At 41.9% G+C, this 18,781-nt stretch overlaps 1 protein-coding gene across 2 annotated transcripts in view; it reads right to left on the bottom strand.

Moving 5' to 3' along the window:
* LYST (lysosomal trafficking regulator) overlaps positions 1-18,781 on the bottom strand; it is a 736,927-nt gene that overhangs the window by 312,180 nt on the left and 405,966 nt on the right. For both annotated transcript variants that reach the window (XM_040429442.1, XM_040429443.1), the window contains one exon: positions 3,264-3,470. In XM_040429442.1, the coding sequence (XP_040285376.1) occupies positions 3,264-3,470 (207 nt within the window). The remainder of the gene's footprint in view (positions 1-3,263; positions 3,471-18,781) is intronic.

The following is an 18,781-nucleotide window of genomic DNA, read 5'->3' as shown; positions in this document are numbered from 1 at the left end:
ATGAGGTAGTCAGTTGCAACTACAGAAAAGATACAAGTAGGAATACTTTACTACTAACGTCCTTCTGTCACCCCAAACATGTCATCAATGGTATCCCCCACAGTGAGATTATAAGAATCTGCCGTAATTGCACAGAGGACTCCACTTATAAAAAGGAAAGTGCAGCTTTAAATAGAAGACTCAATGCAAGGGGATATAGTGAGAACTTGCTAAAACAGACTGTAGAAAAGGTGAATCTTTTGGACAGAAGAAACCTATTCTCCCAGGAAAGTAGGAATAATAAAATAGAATCACAAGAGAAAAAGGTGAGAGTGATAACCACTTATAGCAGACCGCTTAATGAGGTACGGAACATCATTACTAGGTATTTACTGATTCTGAATCAGGATAATTTACGACAGATATTGGAATCAGGAATTAAAGTTGTGAGCAAAAAGAGCTCCAACTATATCAACAGTACTGTGTCAGAGTTTATTTTTGGAGAAATCAGGGTCTATAAGTAATACCTGGTTGAACGTTACTGGCTGCTACAGATGCGGACATAATGTACGGTATGTAAAACCTGTCAATTTATTAAAATAAGCAAGCAATCTATTGATACAGGAGAAGAATTTAAAATTAAATCATATATGAAATGTAACACAAGTAATGTGATTTATTTAGCCACCTGCAACAGCTGTAACGTTCAATATGGGGGTTGCACTTCAAACTGTTTGAAAACCAGAGTAAGGAAACATCTTTCAGACATCTCAAATTTGAAGGTAGTAAACATTTCCATGTTGTCTCAACATTTTAGAGACGTACATGGAGGTAACACAGCAGATCTTGACGTCATTGATATTGAAAGGGTTAAAAAAAAAATGTATTGTATGTGATTGACAAATTATTTTTTTTCCTTTTGTAGAAGCTTGTTTTTGCAAGTAGTTTTGTATTTTATGATGCCACCAGACATAACCCCGATTCCAATTTGGTGATTATTCACACATGGTAATGGCGGCGTGTCTGAGGTGAGTGAAGGTTTTTTTTAAACCAGGAAATTTGGCTACACAGTATGGTCATGATTAAGTCCGATTGTTGAAACACGTAGACCGTAAAGCTTTCTGACCAGCACATGGAATTTTAACCGCCTCACGTCCGCCCATAGTATATAAACGTCCTATGGGTGGACGTCTATTTCTGACAGCACGTTTTAAAACGTCCTGTCAGAAATAGCAGCTGCACGCTAATCGTGCAGCTGCTGATCGGGTTGCCCGCTGTCAGTGACAGCAGGGCAACCCTAAGACAAGGCAGGGACAGTGCCCAGGTGTCCCTGCCTTCACGATCGCTGCAGACACAGCGCTCACCGAGCGCTGTGTCTGCAGAGCAGGAAGCGCTGTGCGCTTCCTGTTCCGGCCCGGCGGTCATGTGACCGCCGGGACCGGAGAGTGCAGGGGCTGTGTGAGGTCTCTCAGAGACCTCGATCAGCCCTGCTGTGAGGCTGTACAGCGCAGGATTGCTGCTGTACAGCCTCTATAGGGGTGCATTTGTCCTGTAACTGGGGCTACTATGTCAGCCCCAGTTACAGGAGAAATCAACAGTGTAAAAAAAAATAAAAAGTGAAGTAAATGTCCCCCAGAGGTCTTGTATGACCTTATGGGGGACGAAAAGTGTAAAATAAAATAAAAATAAAATAAAGGGTTGAAAAAATAAAATAAAAAAAAGTTTCACATGTAAAAAAAAAAAAAAAATCCCAAGTAAGGAATAAAAAAAAAAAAAAAAAATAGAAAAAATAAAATAAAATAGACATATTTAGTATTGCCGCACCAAGTGATCAAAAACACGTATGTCCCACAAAATAGTACCAATAAAACCGTCACCTCATCCCGCAAAAAATGAGCCCCTACATAAGAAAATCTCTCAAAAAATAAAAAAACTATAGCTCTCAGAACATGGACACATTAAAACATAATTTTTTGGTTTCAAAAATGCTATTATTGTGTAAAACTTTAATAAATGAGAAAAAGTATACATATTAGGTATCGCCACGTCCGTAACAATCTGCTCTATAAAAATGTCACTTGACTGAACCCCTCAGGTGAACGCTGTAAAAATAAATAAATAGAAACTGTGCTAAAACAACCAATTTTTTGGTCACCTTGCCCCATAAAGTGTTATAATGAATGATTAAAAAATCATATGTACCCAAAAATAGTACTAATAAAACTGGCACCTTATCCCCTAGTTTCCAAAATGGGGTCACTTCTTGGGAGTTTCTACTATAAGGGTGCATCAGGGGGCTTCAAATGGGACATGGCATCTAAAAACCATGTGGAGTTCCTTTTCTTCTGTGCCCTGCCGTCTGCCCATACAGCAGTTTACAACCACATGTGGGGTGTTTCTGTAAACCGCAGAATCTGGGTAATAAATATTGAGTTTTGTTTGGCTGTTAACCATCGATGTGTTAAAGAAAAAAATTGATTAAAATGGAAAATCTGCCAAAAAAGTGAAATTTAAAAATTTGATCTCCATTTTCCTTTAATTCTTGTGGAACGCCTAAAGGGTTAACAAAGTTTGTAAAATCGGTTTTGAATACCTTGAGGGGTGTAGTTTCTACAATGGGGTCATTTATGGGGGTATCCACTATGTAGGCCCCACAAAGTGACTTCAGACCTGAACTGGTCCTTATAAAGTGGGTTTTGCCAATTTTCTTAAATATTGTAAGAATTGCTTCTAAACTTCTAAGCCTTCTAACGTCCTAAAAAAATAAAATGACATTTCCAAAATGATGCCAACATAAAGTAGACATATGGGGAATGTTAAATAATAAATATTTTATGAGGTATCACTTTCTGTTTTAAAAGCAGAGAAATTGAAATTTAGAAAATTGCGAATTTTTCAAATTTTTGGGTAAATTTGTGATTTTTTCATAAATAAAGGTGAAATATTTTGACTCAAATTTATGACTATCATGAAGTACAATGTGTCACGAGAAAACAATCTCTGAATAACTTGGATAAATAAAGGTGTTCCAAAGTTATTACCACATAAAGTGAGATATGTCAGTTTTGCAAAATTTGGCCTGGTCAGGAAGGGGGCAAAGGGCCCAGATGGGAAGTGGTTAAAGGATCATAATAAAGAGATTGGATTTTAACCGTAGTGCATGTGCTGGATTTCTCAGTTTAAAAAATATATAAAAATAAAAAACAAACATACTGTAATAAAATTGTTGTAAGTAAAATATTAAACATTGATTACATTTTAGATATATAAAAAGTACTGCTTACTTGCAAACCAGGACTTAAACATTCTGTTAAAATATCCTGATATCTTGGTTCATTGACTATTTGAAGAATTTTTCTTCGATTTTCAATTGTTTGTGAAGGCGACAAAAGATGAGCCAAAAGTCTCCCAAGCTGAACACGAAATGTGTCAGAACACTGGTTAAGTGTAGTTTTCCACTGGTGCTTGGGAGAGCTTGCTCTACCTGGGCCCTGCAGAAGAAGCAAAATTATAACATTTTCGGCAAATAAATCTCATGAAGTCACTGTAAGGTCATGTGTTACATGGTATTTTAAAACAATATAATCTGTTTACAGAATAGCAACAACAATTACATAGCAAGAAAAAGGTATTTTGAAAAATGCGTCGCTGATAGGGGGCGTGGCCTGCAGTCAAGTCGAGGGGACGTCTTTCTCAGCAGCTCTCTGCAGCCACAAAGATAGCAGGAGACATCCGCCTTTATTTCGCTGCTAATCCACTCAAAATACCTCCATAAAGGTTCATCACACCGAGCACACAAGCCTAATTTCAAGCTGGCAGAGCCAGCGAGACTCAAGATACCGTTGCGGCCTACCCATATGGACAAATCCCTGTCCTCAAGTTGCCGCGCCGCCACACCACCCAGAGATCGGTGTCGGCTCACACAACCAAGACACACTCTGAGGAGGGACAGTCACCCTCAACTCACTGAAGCGCGCAGCAGTTCCCGACAGCAAGCGGAAGGACACACAACAGCACCCGGCGCTACCCTGAGGGCCAAACCGCCACTTCAAGTGATACACCGAGGGTTCCTGCATCGTGCCGCTCTACTGGGCGCTGTGTCTCCTGCTTGCCAGCACAGAGTGGGTGACAGCCTGCGAGACCGGAGGTACAGATCCCCCAACTGACCCAGAGGGCCACCCCACAGATCAGCATACCCAACTATAATCAGCGGCCAATAAGCTCACCCAGATGGGGTGACCCACTTCTCCTAGAAGTCACCCAACAGGTCCCCCCAGGCTCGGCAGATAACAACCGCCGCACCCACCCTTCCTCATTTGGCCACGTACCCCAAACCTACTTACTTCAATAAGGCTTCCCGTGCAAGGCTCAGACTAATTTTTCTGGCCCTCGATCTATACATTGGGGACCCACATAAAATCAACTGAAAACCTTAGGCCCACTTTCTGTCGGCCACCAAGACACTTAACATTTAATTTAATCTCAAGCACAAGATAAGACACTTGTCAATGTCGCACTAAAAGCAAAGAGCCAGCTCCTTGGGGCTATATATCTGAAGCAATTGAACACCAATCAAACTACAGATAGCTATCAACACAAGTGTCCAGACCAACTCCACCAGTGATAGTGAAGATAGGCCCGCACAAATCCAGAAATATGTCCACCTCAAGCCAGACGGGCTCACTGGACTCTTTTGTACAAAAGTGTCAACCAGCTAAGGCTACTTTCACACTAGCGTTCGGAGCGGATCCGTCTGATGTTTCATCAGACGGATCCGCTCCGATAATGCAGACGTTCGCATCTGTTCAGAACGGATGCGTCTGCATTAAAACTTAGAAAATTTTCTAAGTGTGAAAGTTGTCTGAGCGGATCTGTTCAGACTTTACATTGAAAGTCAATGGGGAACGGATCCGCTTGAAGATTGAGCCATATGGTGTCATCTTCAAGCGGATCCGTCCCCATTGACTTACATTGTAAGTCTGGACGGATCCGCTCGCCTCCGCACGGCCAGGCGGACACCCGAACGCTGCAAGCAGCGTTCAGGTGTCCGCTCACTGAGCGGAGCGGAGGCTGAGCGCTGGCAGGCGGATGCATTCTCAGTGGATCCGCCTCCACTGAGAATGCATTGGGGCCAGACGGATGCGCTCGGGGCCGCTCGTGAGCCCCTTCAAACGGAGCGCACGAGCGGACACCCGAACGCTAGTGTGAAAGTAGCCTAACTCAACAAGACACATCCATCCACGCCAGTCACTGCCAGAAAGGGAATCTGACAGAGACCCATCCCCACATAATTCACAAGATATGGAAAGTGAGGGAGGAGACGTACAGGACGACAGAAGCCTACCTATCTCCAGGTCTTTTCTAGGTAAAGCCCTAGCTATTGAACCGGTGATCTTAAGTCCAGTAACTGAAGTCCTGAGATACCGGAACACACCTTATAGATGGCTCTTCCCCTTCGGTCTCTCCTTTTCAACAGATGGAAAGAAGTTCAACCTGAGAGACCACTCAGAGTTACCAGAACTGCTCTGAATACTGAAGATCACAGATCTGGACATCCCTGACTGGGCCCCCATCCAGGACCTGATTTCTTTACCATCCATACCACCCCCCACACCGAAGGAAACAGTGGGCACGGAGAAACGAGTTAAGAACCGCAGAAGACAAGGAAGACTCATTCCAAGAAGGATCGATTTCGACCCTACCTGAAATCTACTTGATCCACATGTAATAAGTCATGCTTGATTGTTTCAGAGAGACAACTTTCCAGTTGGTAATGTCGGATCTCTATAAAACCTATTTATACATAGATATATAAAAAGTCAGCAATCAATACCATAAGGAATAAATACACTGCGTGCAGAATTATTAGGCAAATGAGTATTTTGACCACATCATCCTCTTTATGCATGTTGTCTTACTCCAAGCTGTATAGGCTCGAAAGCCTACTACCAATTAAGCATATTAGGTGATGTGCATCTCTGTAATGAGAAGGGGTGTGGTCTAATGACATCAACACCCTATATTAGGTGTGCATAATTATTAGGCAACTTCATTTCCTTTGGCAAAATGGGTCAAAAGAAGGACTTGACAGGCTCAGAAAAGTCAAAAATAGTGAGATATCTTGCAGAGGGATGCAGCACTCTTAAAATTGCAAAGCTTCTGAAGCGTGATCATCGAACAATCAAGCGTTTCATTCAAAATAGTCACCAGGGTCGCAAGAAGCGTGTGGAAAAACCAAGGCGCAAAATAACTGCCCATGAACTGAGAAAAGTCAAGCGTGCAGCTGCCAAGATGCCACTTGCCACCAGTTTGGCCATATTTCAGAGCTGCAACATCACTGGAGTGCCCAAAAGCACAAGGTGTGCAATACTCAGAGACATGGCCAAGGTAAGAAAGGCTGAAAGACGACCACCACTGAACAAGACACACAAGCTGAAACGTCAAGACTGGGCCAAGAAATATCTCAAGACTGATTTTTCTAAGGTTTTATGGACTGATGAAATGAGAGTGAGTCTTGATGGGCCAGATGGATGGGCCCGTGGCTGGATTGGTAAAGGGCAGAGAGCTCCAGTCCGACTCAGACGCCAGCAAGGTGTAGGTGGAGTACTGGTTTGGGCTGGTATCATCAAAGATGAGCTTGTGGGGCCTTTTTCGAGTTGAGGATGGAGTCAAGCTCAACTCCCAGTCCTACTGCCAGTTTCTGGAAGACACCTTCTTCAAGCAGTGGTACAGGAAGAAGTCTGCATCCTTCAAGAAAAACATGATTTTCATGCAGGACAATGCTCCATCACACGCGTCCAAGTACTCCACAGCGTGGCTGGCAAGAAAGGGTATAAAAGAAGAAAATCTAATGACATGGCCTCCTTGTTCACCTGATCTGAACCCCATTGAGAACCTGTGGTCCATCATCAAATGTGAGATTTACAAGGAGGGAAAACAGTACACCTCTCTGAACAGTGTCTGGGAGGCTGTGGTTGCTGCTGCACGCAATGTTGATGGTGAACAGATCAAAACACTGACAGAATCTATGGATGGCAGGTTTTTGAGTGTCCTTGCAAAGAAAGGTGGCTATATTGGTCACTGATTTGTTTTTGTTTTGTTTTTGAATGTCAGAAATGTATATTTGTGAATGTTGAGATGTTATATTGGTTTCACTGGTAAAAATAAATAATTGAAATGGGTATATATTTGCTTTTTGTTAAGTTGCCTAATAATTATGCACAGTAATAGTCACCTGCACACACAGATATCCCCCTAAAATAGCTAAAACTAAAAACAAACTAAAAACTACTTCCAAAAATATTCAGCTTTGATATTAATGAGTTTTTTGGGTTCATTGAGAACATGGTTGTTGTTCAATAATAAAATTAATCCTCAAAAATACAACTTGCCTAATAATTCTGCACTCCCTGTAGTAAATCCAGAGTCATATCTGCAGAATAAATATGATACTTCAATATATGCGTTTTATTATTTTTATTTTATTTATTAATTTAAGCATATTAATAGTATATAAACATTTGGATGTAATTTTATCTCATGTGTTTTATGCAAAGTCTTTGTACTGACCACATTTGATACATACGGTCTGTTATGAGTCATATATTGGAGGATTCAGATCCGACCAAGGTTTTGATTTAGACACAGCTAAAATAGAATCAATTGGGGCAGACACCCTATAAAAAGACCTCCATATCAGTCATTTGCTGTTGACCACTGAAGGAGGAACAGCGTTGTTCCGAAACGCGTTTGGTACACAGCAAGGACCAACAGGGAGCCATCTTATCAAAGATATACAATAAGGATTCACCGTTTACAAGTTACATTTTGTCCATTTTCTTCTCTTCCGGCACCAGCTTTTACAGAGATTACTAGTACTAGCATCATTACACAGCTGATGGACTGAGTCACGTGATTCACTTTAACACACGTGGGACGCCACGTAGTGCGAGCATAACGTGACTCCACGCTGAAAAATCCAACGCCGACTCCTCAGTCCCGCAGTGAAACTCCAATTGTGCAGCCACAACACCCACCGGACCGGTAATTTACACAAAAAATATCTGTGTGTATGTGTCCACATTATAACAAGTTTGGGTGTGAAAAGTGAACCAGGGAGTGCTGTTAAAATTGTGAGGAAAACAGGTGTTTTCATTTGAGATCTTGAAGAGGTGTGGATCTGCTGAGCAGGACAATTTCTTTACAGATACGCTGCTTCATATGAACGATCTGTTCATTTATAACCAAGTGCAATTATTTGACATTGACCAACTATTGAAGTATCATATTTATTCTGCAGATATACGACTCTGGATTTACTATTTATTCCTTATGGTATGGATTGCTGACTTTTTATCTATCCATGTATAAACAGGTTTTATATATATATATTAATAAATATTTATTGTTTAGTCCACATTGCCCCAGATATTTTGTGTGCCCTCCATCTATACACAATTTATTTTTCTTGCTACAACCTGGGGTGGGTTGTGGAGTGAGCACCTATATATATATATATATATATATATATCCACTCACCAAGTGTAGCCACTAATACCTTTTATTCATAATGTTGGATCTCGCTTGTGCCGTGGGCATCACGACCTCCTCTTACCCACAACCAGCCATCTGCCCAAAACTTTAGACAAGGTGGCCCTAAGACCAAAACTCCCCCTCTGGTTTTACGAGGGGCGGGATGTTGTGCGGTGCGACCAAGATCTGTACATAATGGGGCGCCTTGGCTCGCGCGACATCAGCTTTTGGAGTGGCGTCGGTCGGGCCGATCTTCCCCACACCTACATAAATGTTCATCAACTAACCTATCAGCCCCATGGCTGGCTCACCATGGTACTGACACAATGTGGTACACAATAGTTGTATTGTGCTATATGTTCATAGTTTATGTTATGTTTCTTGATTGTGACCTTTATTCATCTCCCACCCACACATTATTTGGGCCTCCAAAACTAATACAGTACCAACCCACACCTATCTCCACTCTTCTCCTTCTGAAGAGGCTAAGTGCCTCCCACCCACACACTAAAAATGAATAATACTAAGCTAGTTTCTTTCAATGCCAGAGGCCTCAATCAAGCGGTTAAATGTAGCCAAATTCTCCACCATTTAAAAAAAACAATACAGATGTACTCCTCCTTCAAAAAACACACTTCTTAGAAGCAAAGATCCCCACCTTCTATAAACATCACTTCAACCAATGGTTCGATTACCACTCACCAACGAATCCACCACTGTCCGATCAAAAATACAAAAGAGTTTAGATTACTTCTTTCAGGATAACCTAAATAAAGACGCCCATACCCCACTGATCTGGGAAGCTCACAAAGCCACAATTAGAGGTGATTTGATATATATGCAGGCACATTCCAGAAAAAAACTGAGATTCCAAGATAAAAGACCTACAAGCGGAAATAAGCAACTTAGAAAAATTACACAAATAATCGCTAGCCTCCTCACATTTACACCAATTCACTACCGCCAGGATACAGCTGCGAGACATACTCAACAGAAATTCAGCCAACGTATACATGTCCACTAAGCATGCCTTCTACGCTCATGGAGATAAGGCTTCGAGACTAATGATGTACCTCATTAAACGTCACAAACCACGCACACATATCTCAGAAATATGATCCTCAAGCGGCCCACCCACATCTGACCCTGACGAGATCGAGAAAGTTTCTCAAATTCTACTCCTCCTTATATCAAATAGACGCCTCAAGTCCACCCGAAAATTCCCAAGACCGCACATCCCATACGGAGAAGTTCCTCTCTAGTATCACTCTGCCCGCTCTTACAGAAGAGGCTCACACGGTACTGCTCAAACCCTTCACAATAGAAGAGGTTTGATCCATCATATTGAAATGCGTGAAAAATAAAAGCACCAGGCCCATATAGCCTACCCAGCTCCTACTATACGTCCTTCTCTTCCACCCTGCTATCCCAACTTGTAGAAACCTTCAACGAATATCTAAAAAGGCAAATCTATTCCAAAACAATCGCTAGAGGCCTATATTACACTGATCCACAAAGAGGGAACGGAACCCATGCTTTGTTACAGGACAATTTATTTACTAAACACTGATTTAAAGCTTTATACCAGCCTGCTTGCAAACAGAATGAGAATTTGTATTCCCTCCTTAATCTCTCCAGAACAGGTAGGGTTTCTGGAGGGCAGAAAGGGGAAGGACAACACCATGGACATACTTTCACTTCTCCAAATCGCCAAATGGAAAAAAAACTGCCTCTGGTACTACATGGGACAGATGCGGAGAAAGTTTTCGACAGGGTGAATTGGTCCTATATGCTTCAAGTGCTACTTCACTTTGGTTTCCCCACACCATTCGTAGAAGCCATATTCGGGATGTACACATCCCCCACAGCCAGATTGCGTATCAACCACTCCTTATTCTCCCCCTTTAAGATCAACAACGGCACGAGACAAGGATGCCCCCTGTCCCCCATCCTGTTTGTACTAGCCCTTGAACTGCTTCTCAAAAAGATCAGAGACACCCGGACATCCACGGATACCATGACGGCCAATACACCTACGCCTTAGCTGCATTTGCTGATGATATCTTAATAACCATAACAAATTTCACAACAGCATTCCCGGTGATACAATCCACATTATCAGACTATGGCCTGATATCCAATTTCAAAATAAATACCACAAAGTCCGAAGCTCTAGGAATAAACATTGATGAAACAGAAAAGAAAAACCTCCAAGCACTACACCCCTTCCCAAGGGCACCCACATACATTACCTACCTGGGAATTAAAATAAGCAACTCCTGGAACAATCTATTTGCCCTCAATTCCGCCCATACCCCACGCCTATTCCAATCCACATTAGAGTCATGGTCATTGCCTTTCTTATCCAGGATGGGTAGGAAAAATCTAATCAAGGCCATCCTGCTAGCCAAGCTCCTATACTTGTTCCAGACCCTTCCGATCCCCTTACCGATATCCTCCTTCTCGTCAATCAGGAAACTAATTAGCAAATATCTCTGGCAGAATAAGAGACCCAGATTAAACCATGCATTACTCACACATAAAACATAAAACCCGATGAGGGATGGGACTCCCAGACTGAAAATTATATTATGACACAGTACAGTCGTGGCCAAAAGTTTTGAGAATGACACAAATATTAGTTTTCACAAAGTTTGCTGCCAAACTGCTTTTAGATCTTTGTTTCAGTTGTTTCTGTGATGTAGTGAAATATAATTACATGCACTTCATACGTTTCAAAGGCTTTTATCGACAATTACATGCCATTTATGCAAAGAGTCAATATTTGCAGTGTTGGCCCTTCTTTTTCAGGACCTCTGCAATTCGACTGGGCATGCTCTCAATCAACTTCTGGGCCAATTCCTGACTGATAGCAACCCATTCTTTCATAATCACTTCTTGGAGTTTGTCAGAATTAGTGGGTTTTTGTTTGTCCACCCGCCTCTTGAGGATTGACCACAAGTTCTCAATGGGATTAAGATCTGGGGAGTTTCCAGGCCATGGACCCAAAATGTCAACGTTTTGGTCCCCGAGCCACTTAGTTATCACTTTTGCCTTATCGTGCTCAATCGTGCTGGAAAATGCATTGTTCTTAACCAAACTGTTGTTGGATTGTTGGAAGAAGTTGCTGTTGGAGGGTGTTTTGGTACCATTCTTTATTCATGGCTGTGTTTTTGGGCAAAATTGTGAGTGAGCCCACTCCCTTGGATGAGAAGCAACCCCACACATGAATGGTCTCAGGATGCTTTACTGTTGGCATGACACAGGACTGATGGTAGCGCTCACCTTTTCTTCTCCGGACAAGCCTTTTTCCAGATGCCCCAAACAATCGGAAAGGAGGCTTCATCTGAGAATATGACTTTGCCCCAGTCCTCAGCAGTCCATTCACCATACTTTCTGCAGACGATCAATCTGTCCCTGGTGATTTTTTTGGAGAGAAGTGGCTTCTTTGCTGCCCTTCTTGACACCAGGCCATCTTCCAAAAGTCTTCGCCTCACTGTGCGTGCAGATGCGCTCACACCTGCCTGCTGCCATTCCTGAGCAAGCTCTACACTCGTGGCACTCCGATCCTGCAGCTGAATCCTCTTTAGGAGACGATCCTGTCGCTTGCTGGACTTTGTTGGACGCCCTGAAGCCTTCTTAACAAGAATTGAACCTCTTTCCTTGAAGTTCTTCATGATCCTATAAATTGTTGATTGAGGTGCAATCTAAGTAGCCACAATATCCTTGCCTGAGAAGCCATTTCTATGCAACGCAATGATGGCTGCACGTGTTTCTTTGCAGGTCACCATGGTTAACAATGGAAGAACAATGATTTCAAGCATCACCCTCCTTTTAACATGTCAAGTCTGCCATTTTAACCCAATCAGCCTGACATAATGATCTGTAGCCTTGTGCTAGTCAACATTCTCAACTGAGTTAACAAGACGATTACTGAAATGATCTCAGCAGGTCCTTTAATGACAGCAATGAAATGCAGTGGAAAGTTTTTTGGGGGATTAAGTTAATTTTCATGGCAAAGAAGGACTATGCAATTCATCTGATCACTCTTCATAACATTCTGGAGTATATGCAAATTGCTATTATAAAAACTTAAGCAGCAACTTTTCCAATTTACAATATTTATGTAATTCTCAAAACTTTTGGCCACGACTGTACACCTGTCCAGAATAATACAATGGACTAGACCGAACAACAATGAACTTTGGGTATCACTAGAAGAGCAATTGGCCCCCAGCCCACTACGCTCTTTGCTATGGGATATCGGCATAACCACACCATCTTCTAATCCAAAACCGGATCACAAAAGCATAACTACAAATCTGGAACTCCCTCAGAGACAAACTAAGTCCCCCTACTTCTTCACTTATGTTAGTGAGCGACCTCCCAGGCTTATTATACCTCCCACAATATACAAACACTCACATCAAAATATCCAAATAGAGATCTATACATATCCTAGACTTAATAGGCCCATCTGGCATCCACCACATTACACTCCATACAGATAGCCCACATCAGATGTCTCCTAACCCCTTACCTCATACTCCCCAACGCACAAAGAGACCACACACAGTTTGAAAAGCGGATGGCGGTTCAGACACCCCCCGCATACCTGCTATCACAACTATACGGGATCCTCCAACAAATAAAACATCCCTCAGAGAGAGAATACATTGAGGCCTGAAGCAGGGATCTTAATACGTCCTGGACAGAACCCGAGATAAAACAAATATACAGACTAACGCATGGCATTTCACGATGCAGGAAGCTACAAAAAAACTAATTCAAACTTACCACTAGATGGTATATTACGCCAGTCAGACTCAAGCAGATGACATGTATGAGTACTAATAATAATACTAAAAATAATAATAATAATAAATAAAATTTATGTATATAACACCACCATATTCTGCAGCACTTTACAAATTCATAGGGTTCATGTACAAAACAAACGTAACTGGCTAATATGCAACTGAAACACTTGGACTAAGGGCCCTGCTCGCAAGAGCTTACAATCTTTGAGTAATTGGGTGTGACACCTAAGGTAGTTGATTGTGATAAGTAGGATTTGAGCCATTATTGAACTGACAGGAGTGGTGCCAGTCGATCTGCTTTGGGTTTAGGAGTACTAGAGGATCAAGTTTAGGCCAGAGGAGTTGGTGGGGGGAGAGGTTTAGGCTACATTCACACGTCCGTGGTGTATTGCGGGTCCGCAACACACCAGCCCGTAACCCCCACAGAAATGCCTATTCTTGTCCGCAAGCTGCGGACAAGAATAGGACATGCTCTATCTTTTTGCGGAGCTGCGGACCCAAAATGGGGGCCGCGCTCCGCAATTGCGGCTGCAGACAGCACACTGTGTGCTGTCCGCATCCATTCCATCCCCATAGAGAATGAATGGGTCCGCACCCATTCCGCAAAATTGCGGAAAGGATGCGGACCCATTTTGCGGACGTGTGAATGGAGCCTTAGTCTGGGAAAAGTCATTTTAGAGAGAGGGTAAAAACAATGTTTTGCATACCAGATTGCTGTATCTAAAAATCTCCGTCCACCACTTGTGGAAAAAGTTACCTCTCCCCTTCCGGCACTGCCAGCAGGTATCCGACCTCGTTACGTCAAACCCACAGGTAACATCAGGGGTTTTGTACCATCTTGTGAGAATTTTTTACCCATTCTCCTGAATTCTGACACACCTGGAGGAAGTGTGTGGCTCTCTGAAGAGTTGTAGTTGGTCTTCTAGAGAGAGAGAGACTCCTAGATCTTTCTCCCAAGAGCCAACAAAAGCTAATTTTGGCCCAAGAATAGGAGAATTGAGTCTCTTGTATAGTTGAGAGATTAGTTGTTTTGGGGAGGATTGTGAGCAAATCAGGCTTTCAAACCAAGTGAAAGGTCTGAGTAAAGTATGGTATGGAATAGATAGATAGATAAGATATCTTAGATATATAAGAATGGAGGAATGAGAATAAGAATGGGAAGGGTTTAACTTCAGGAAACAAAGAATAAATGAAGTCTCTGCTACCTATTTCACCCCCATCATTGAATAGGGAGAGGACTGGAACCCTAGAGTTGCGAATTGAGGAGGGGAGACCCTGTTTCAGTACCACCAAGGCAAGGTCAATTAGGTCCCTTGCTTGAATAAGGGGGAGGGTAGAGGAGTACCCCATGCCGAGTTATGGAATTTCTTCCAGGCTTCAAGGGTAGCTTTAATGTTTGGGCTAATATTTTTACTATTAATGTGATTGTTCTGAGAGTTGACCAGATATACTCAAAAGGATGATTGGGATAGAGAGGTCTCCATTCCTATCCATGACTTATGTGGCGTCTCTCTGAACCAGTCTATGACCCTAGTTAGTAGAGTGGCTTTATTATAAATTGATGGGTCTGGGAGGTTTATACCACCAAAAGACTTTGGTCTTTGAAGTACAGAAAAGGCTATGCGGGCTTTATTCCTGTTCGATATGAAGGCTCTGATTTGCTTTTGGAGGGCTTGGAAATATGAGTTGGGGATGGGGAGGGGTAAAACTTTTAAGTAATTTAATCTGGCAAGAACTAAAGAGGTAAACAGGATTTTACGGCCAAACCAAGAGAGTGTTGGCAGTTGAAGGTTAGTCAGTTGGTTTTGCATGGACTGTAATAATGGGATGTAGTTGAGGAGGAATATTTTTTGAAGATCGGTACAAAATTTGATTCCCAGGTAGGTTATGTATGGCGTATCCAAATTAAAGGGGGAGTGTGCTGCTAGATCAACTCTAATTGATGCCCTAACCTCATGCTCAAGAGATGTGATTTTTTCATATTAATTTTAAAGTTAGAAAGTGGGCTAAATCTTTCCATCTAGTCGTAAATGTGAGGTAAGGAGATTAACGGGTTAGTATTTAGTATTAGGTGGTCGTCGGCGAATGCAGCGACATTGTGCTCGTGATTCCCTAATTTAATACCTTCAATTTTATTGTCCAGACGGATGGATTGGAGAAGTGGTTCCATAATCATCACAAAGACCAGAGGGGAAAGTGGGGCACCTTGCGAGTTCCGTTCCTAATAGGAACTCGTTCACAAGCACGGATGCCGAAGAATTTATATACATGGAAAAAATAGCTTGGATAAAGGGGTCAGGAAGGCCAAATTTTACTAGGGTAAGACATAAGAAGTCCCAGCTAATCCTATCAAAGGCTTTTTCGGCATTGGTGCTGAGAAGGATCAAGGGATGTGAATGTTTTTTAGCGTGGTATATGGCATTGAGAATCCTTGCTGAGTTATCTTTACCTTCTCTGCCCACAATGAATCCAGTCTGGTCTCCATGAATCAATGAAGGTAAGAATGGGGAGAGACTGTTGGCCAGCATTTTAGCCAGAAGCTTCGTCCAAATTCAATAAGGAAATAGGGCGGTAGTTTGCACAGTGAGCCGGATCCTTTCCCTCTTTAGGGATGATGGATATATGTGCTTTCGTCATGTCGAGGGTTAGGGAACAACCTTGGAGAGATTAGTTAAAAACAGCTAGTAGATGGGGGAGAAGGGATTTACTGAATGCACAGTAGAATTGGGCTGGGAGGCCATCTGGGCCCGGCGCCTTACCATTAGGAAGTTGTTTGATAGCTTCATTTAATTCATCAGGTGTAAAAGGGGCCCTTAGAAAGTCACTTTGGGATTGATCTAGTTTGGGGAGTGTTACTGATTGAAGAAATAAGTTTAAGGCTTCTAAATTAGAAGGGGCACCTTCTTTCGGTGTTGTCGTGGGAATGTTATATAGCGATTGGTAGAATTCCTGAAACTGAATTGCTGTGTTATAGCTATGTCACCTCCATTTTTTATAGATTTTGCAGATATGATTTTGTGCCTTCCTTTGTCTAATCCTATTCATTATAATTTAAGGTTTTGTCCCCATGGGCAAAATATTTATATTGTGAATTGAGGAAATATTCAGCCGTGGATGTGTTCAAGAGGATTTTCAGTGCAGCACGTAGTAGTCGTGGCCAAAGGTTTTGAGAATTACATAAATATTGGAAATTGGAAAAGTTGCTGCTTAAGTTTTTATAATAACAATTTGCATATACTCCAGAATGTTATGAAGAGTGATCAGATGAATTGCATAGTCCTTCTTTGCCATGAAAATTAACTTAATCCCAAAAAAACCTTTCCACTGCATTTCATTACTGTCATTAAAGGACCTGCTGAGATCATTTCAGTAATCGTCTTGTTAACCCAGGTGAGAATGTTGACGAGCACAAGGCTGGAGATCATTATGTCAGGCTGATTGGGTTAAAATGGCAGACTTGACATGTTAAAAGGAGGGTGATGCTTGAAATCATTGTTCTTCCATTGTTAACCATGGTGACCTGCAAAGAAACACGTGCAGCCATCATTGCGTTGCATAAAAATGGCTTCACAGGCAAGGATATTGTGGCTACTAAGATTGCACCTCAATCAACAATTTATAGGATCATGAAGAACTTCAAGGAAAGAGGTTCAATTCTTGTTAAGAAGGCTTCAGGGCATCCAAGAAAGTCCAGCAATCGCCAGGATCGTCTCCTAAAGAGGATTCAGCTGTGGGATCGGAGTGCCACCAGTGCAGAGCTTGCTCAGGAATGGCAGCAGGCAGGTGTGAGCGCATCTGCACGCACAGTGAGGCGAAGACTTTTGGAAGATGGCCTGGTGCATAAATGTCATGTAATTGTCGATAAAAGCCTTTGAAACTTATGAAGTGCGTGTAATTATATTTCACTACATCACAATAACAACTGAAACAAAAGATCTAAAAGCAGTTTAGCAGCAAACTTTGTGAAAACTAATATTTGTGTCATTCTCAACTTTTGGCCACGACTGTATATTGAGCTTGGAAAGGTGCTGTTCCGAGAGGGATTTTTTATGTAGGGCTTCTAGTTTCTCTATTTCTGACAGGAGAGCATCAATCCGGGCCAATTTCAGTTTTTTAAGGTGAGACCCGAGGCTAATAAATTGGTTACACATGTATGCCTTGTGGGAATCCCATAGGATGTAAGGGGAGGTGTCTGGGAGAGAGTTTAGAGAAAATAAATCATCAAGGGTTTTTTGAACTTTAGCCCTGCTTTCAGTTGAGGAGAAGAGTTGCTTGTTGAGTCTCCATTTGAAGACTTTGGGGAATACTAGGGGTGTGGCGATAGATATAAATATTGGGCAGTGATCTGACAGGTGAATGGAGTCAATACATGGTCTAGAGCATAACTGGAGATGTTCTCTAGATATTAGCAAATAATCTAGTCTCTGGTATGAACCGTGGACATTTGAGAAGCAGGTATAGTCCCTTTCGGAGGTGTTTACGATTCTCCAAATATCAACCAAGTGTAGATTACAAATCCCTTTACGAAGGGAGCAAAGGGCTCTCCGTGACAGAGCAGAATTTTGGGAAGACGAGTACAAAAGAAGGTCCAGTGTAACATTAAAGTCACCGCCCATAATGACGATTCCCTCTGAAGGATTCAATGATCGGAAAAAGATTGCAAAACCACGTGACTTGGTTGACATTGGGAGCATATATGTTAATAAATGTATACATATGGTTGGCTATAGAGCCTTTTAACAATATATATCTTTCTTCAGCATTTTGAATATGAGAGCAATATTGAAATGAAGTATTTCTGCTAAATCCTATACTAACCCCTCTAGAAGCAGAGGAATTTGATCCGCAGTGGAACCACTTAGGGAAATTGGAGCGAGAGAGAGCGGTTAAACTTAAAGTGTGTTTCCTGTAAGAAGAGAATAGTAAAGTTTTTTTCTTTTTTAAGAAGGAAAAAGTTTGGCACCTTTTGGAGGGGGCATTGAAGCTCTTGACATTAAAAAGAGGCTACTACCAGATCTGTCATCTTGCTTCAGTTTGACCAGTGGGCCAGCCATGGTTAGTGTCAAAAGATCTGAGTTATGCATCTGAGAAGGTATACAATTATATGCACAAGACATTTCCCAAAAGGTGAGCATTAGATCCTCTACCAAAAGGGGTATGTATGAGATTCTAGGAGGACATCTACATAAGTGTTTTGCAATACAAACAAAAAATAAACATAGATAACAGGTTGACATAGGTATAGGAAATAACAAATGCGCAAGTGTGCAATACTTTGAGGAAGTGAGTGACAGGGGAATGTTAGTGCTATGTATACATCACCCTATGGCAGGACATTGATCCAGGTAAGGCAATAAGGAGGATTAGTAAATGTAGGATATATATCAACATATAGCACAAGAAAATTATATCAAAAGTATAGAATAGAACGAATAGGGAGTTAGGAGACA

The sequence above is a fragment of the Bufo bufo genome, chromosome 4, assembly GCF_905171765.1.
Source record: "Bufo bufo chromosome 4, aBufBuf1.1, whole genome shotgun sequence".
Lineage (NCBI taxonomy): Eukaryota > Metazoa > Chordata > Amphibia > Anura > Bufonidae > Bufo > Bufo bufo.
Note: the sequence above shows the minus strand (reverse complement) of the source record. Positions and strands in the feature narration are given on the sequence as shown.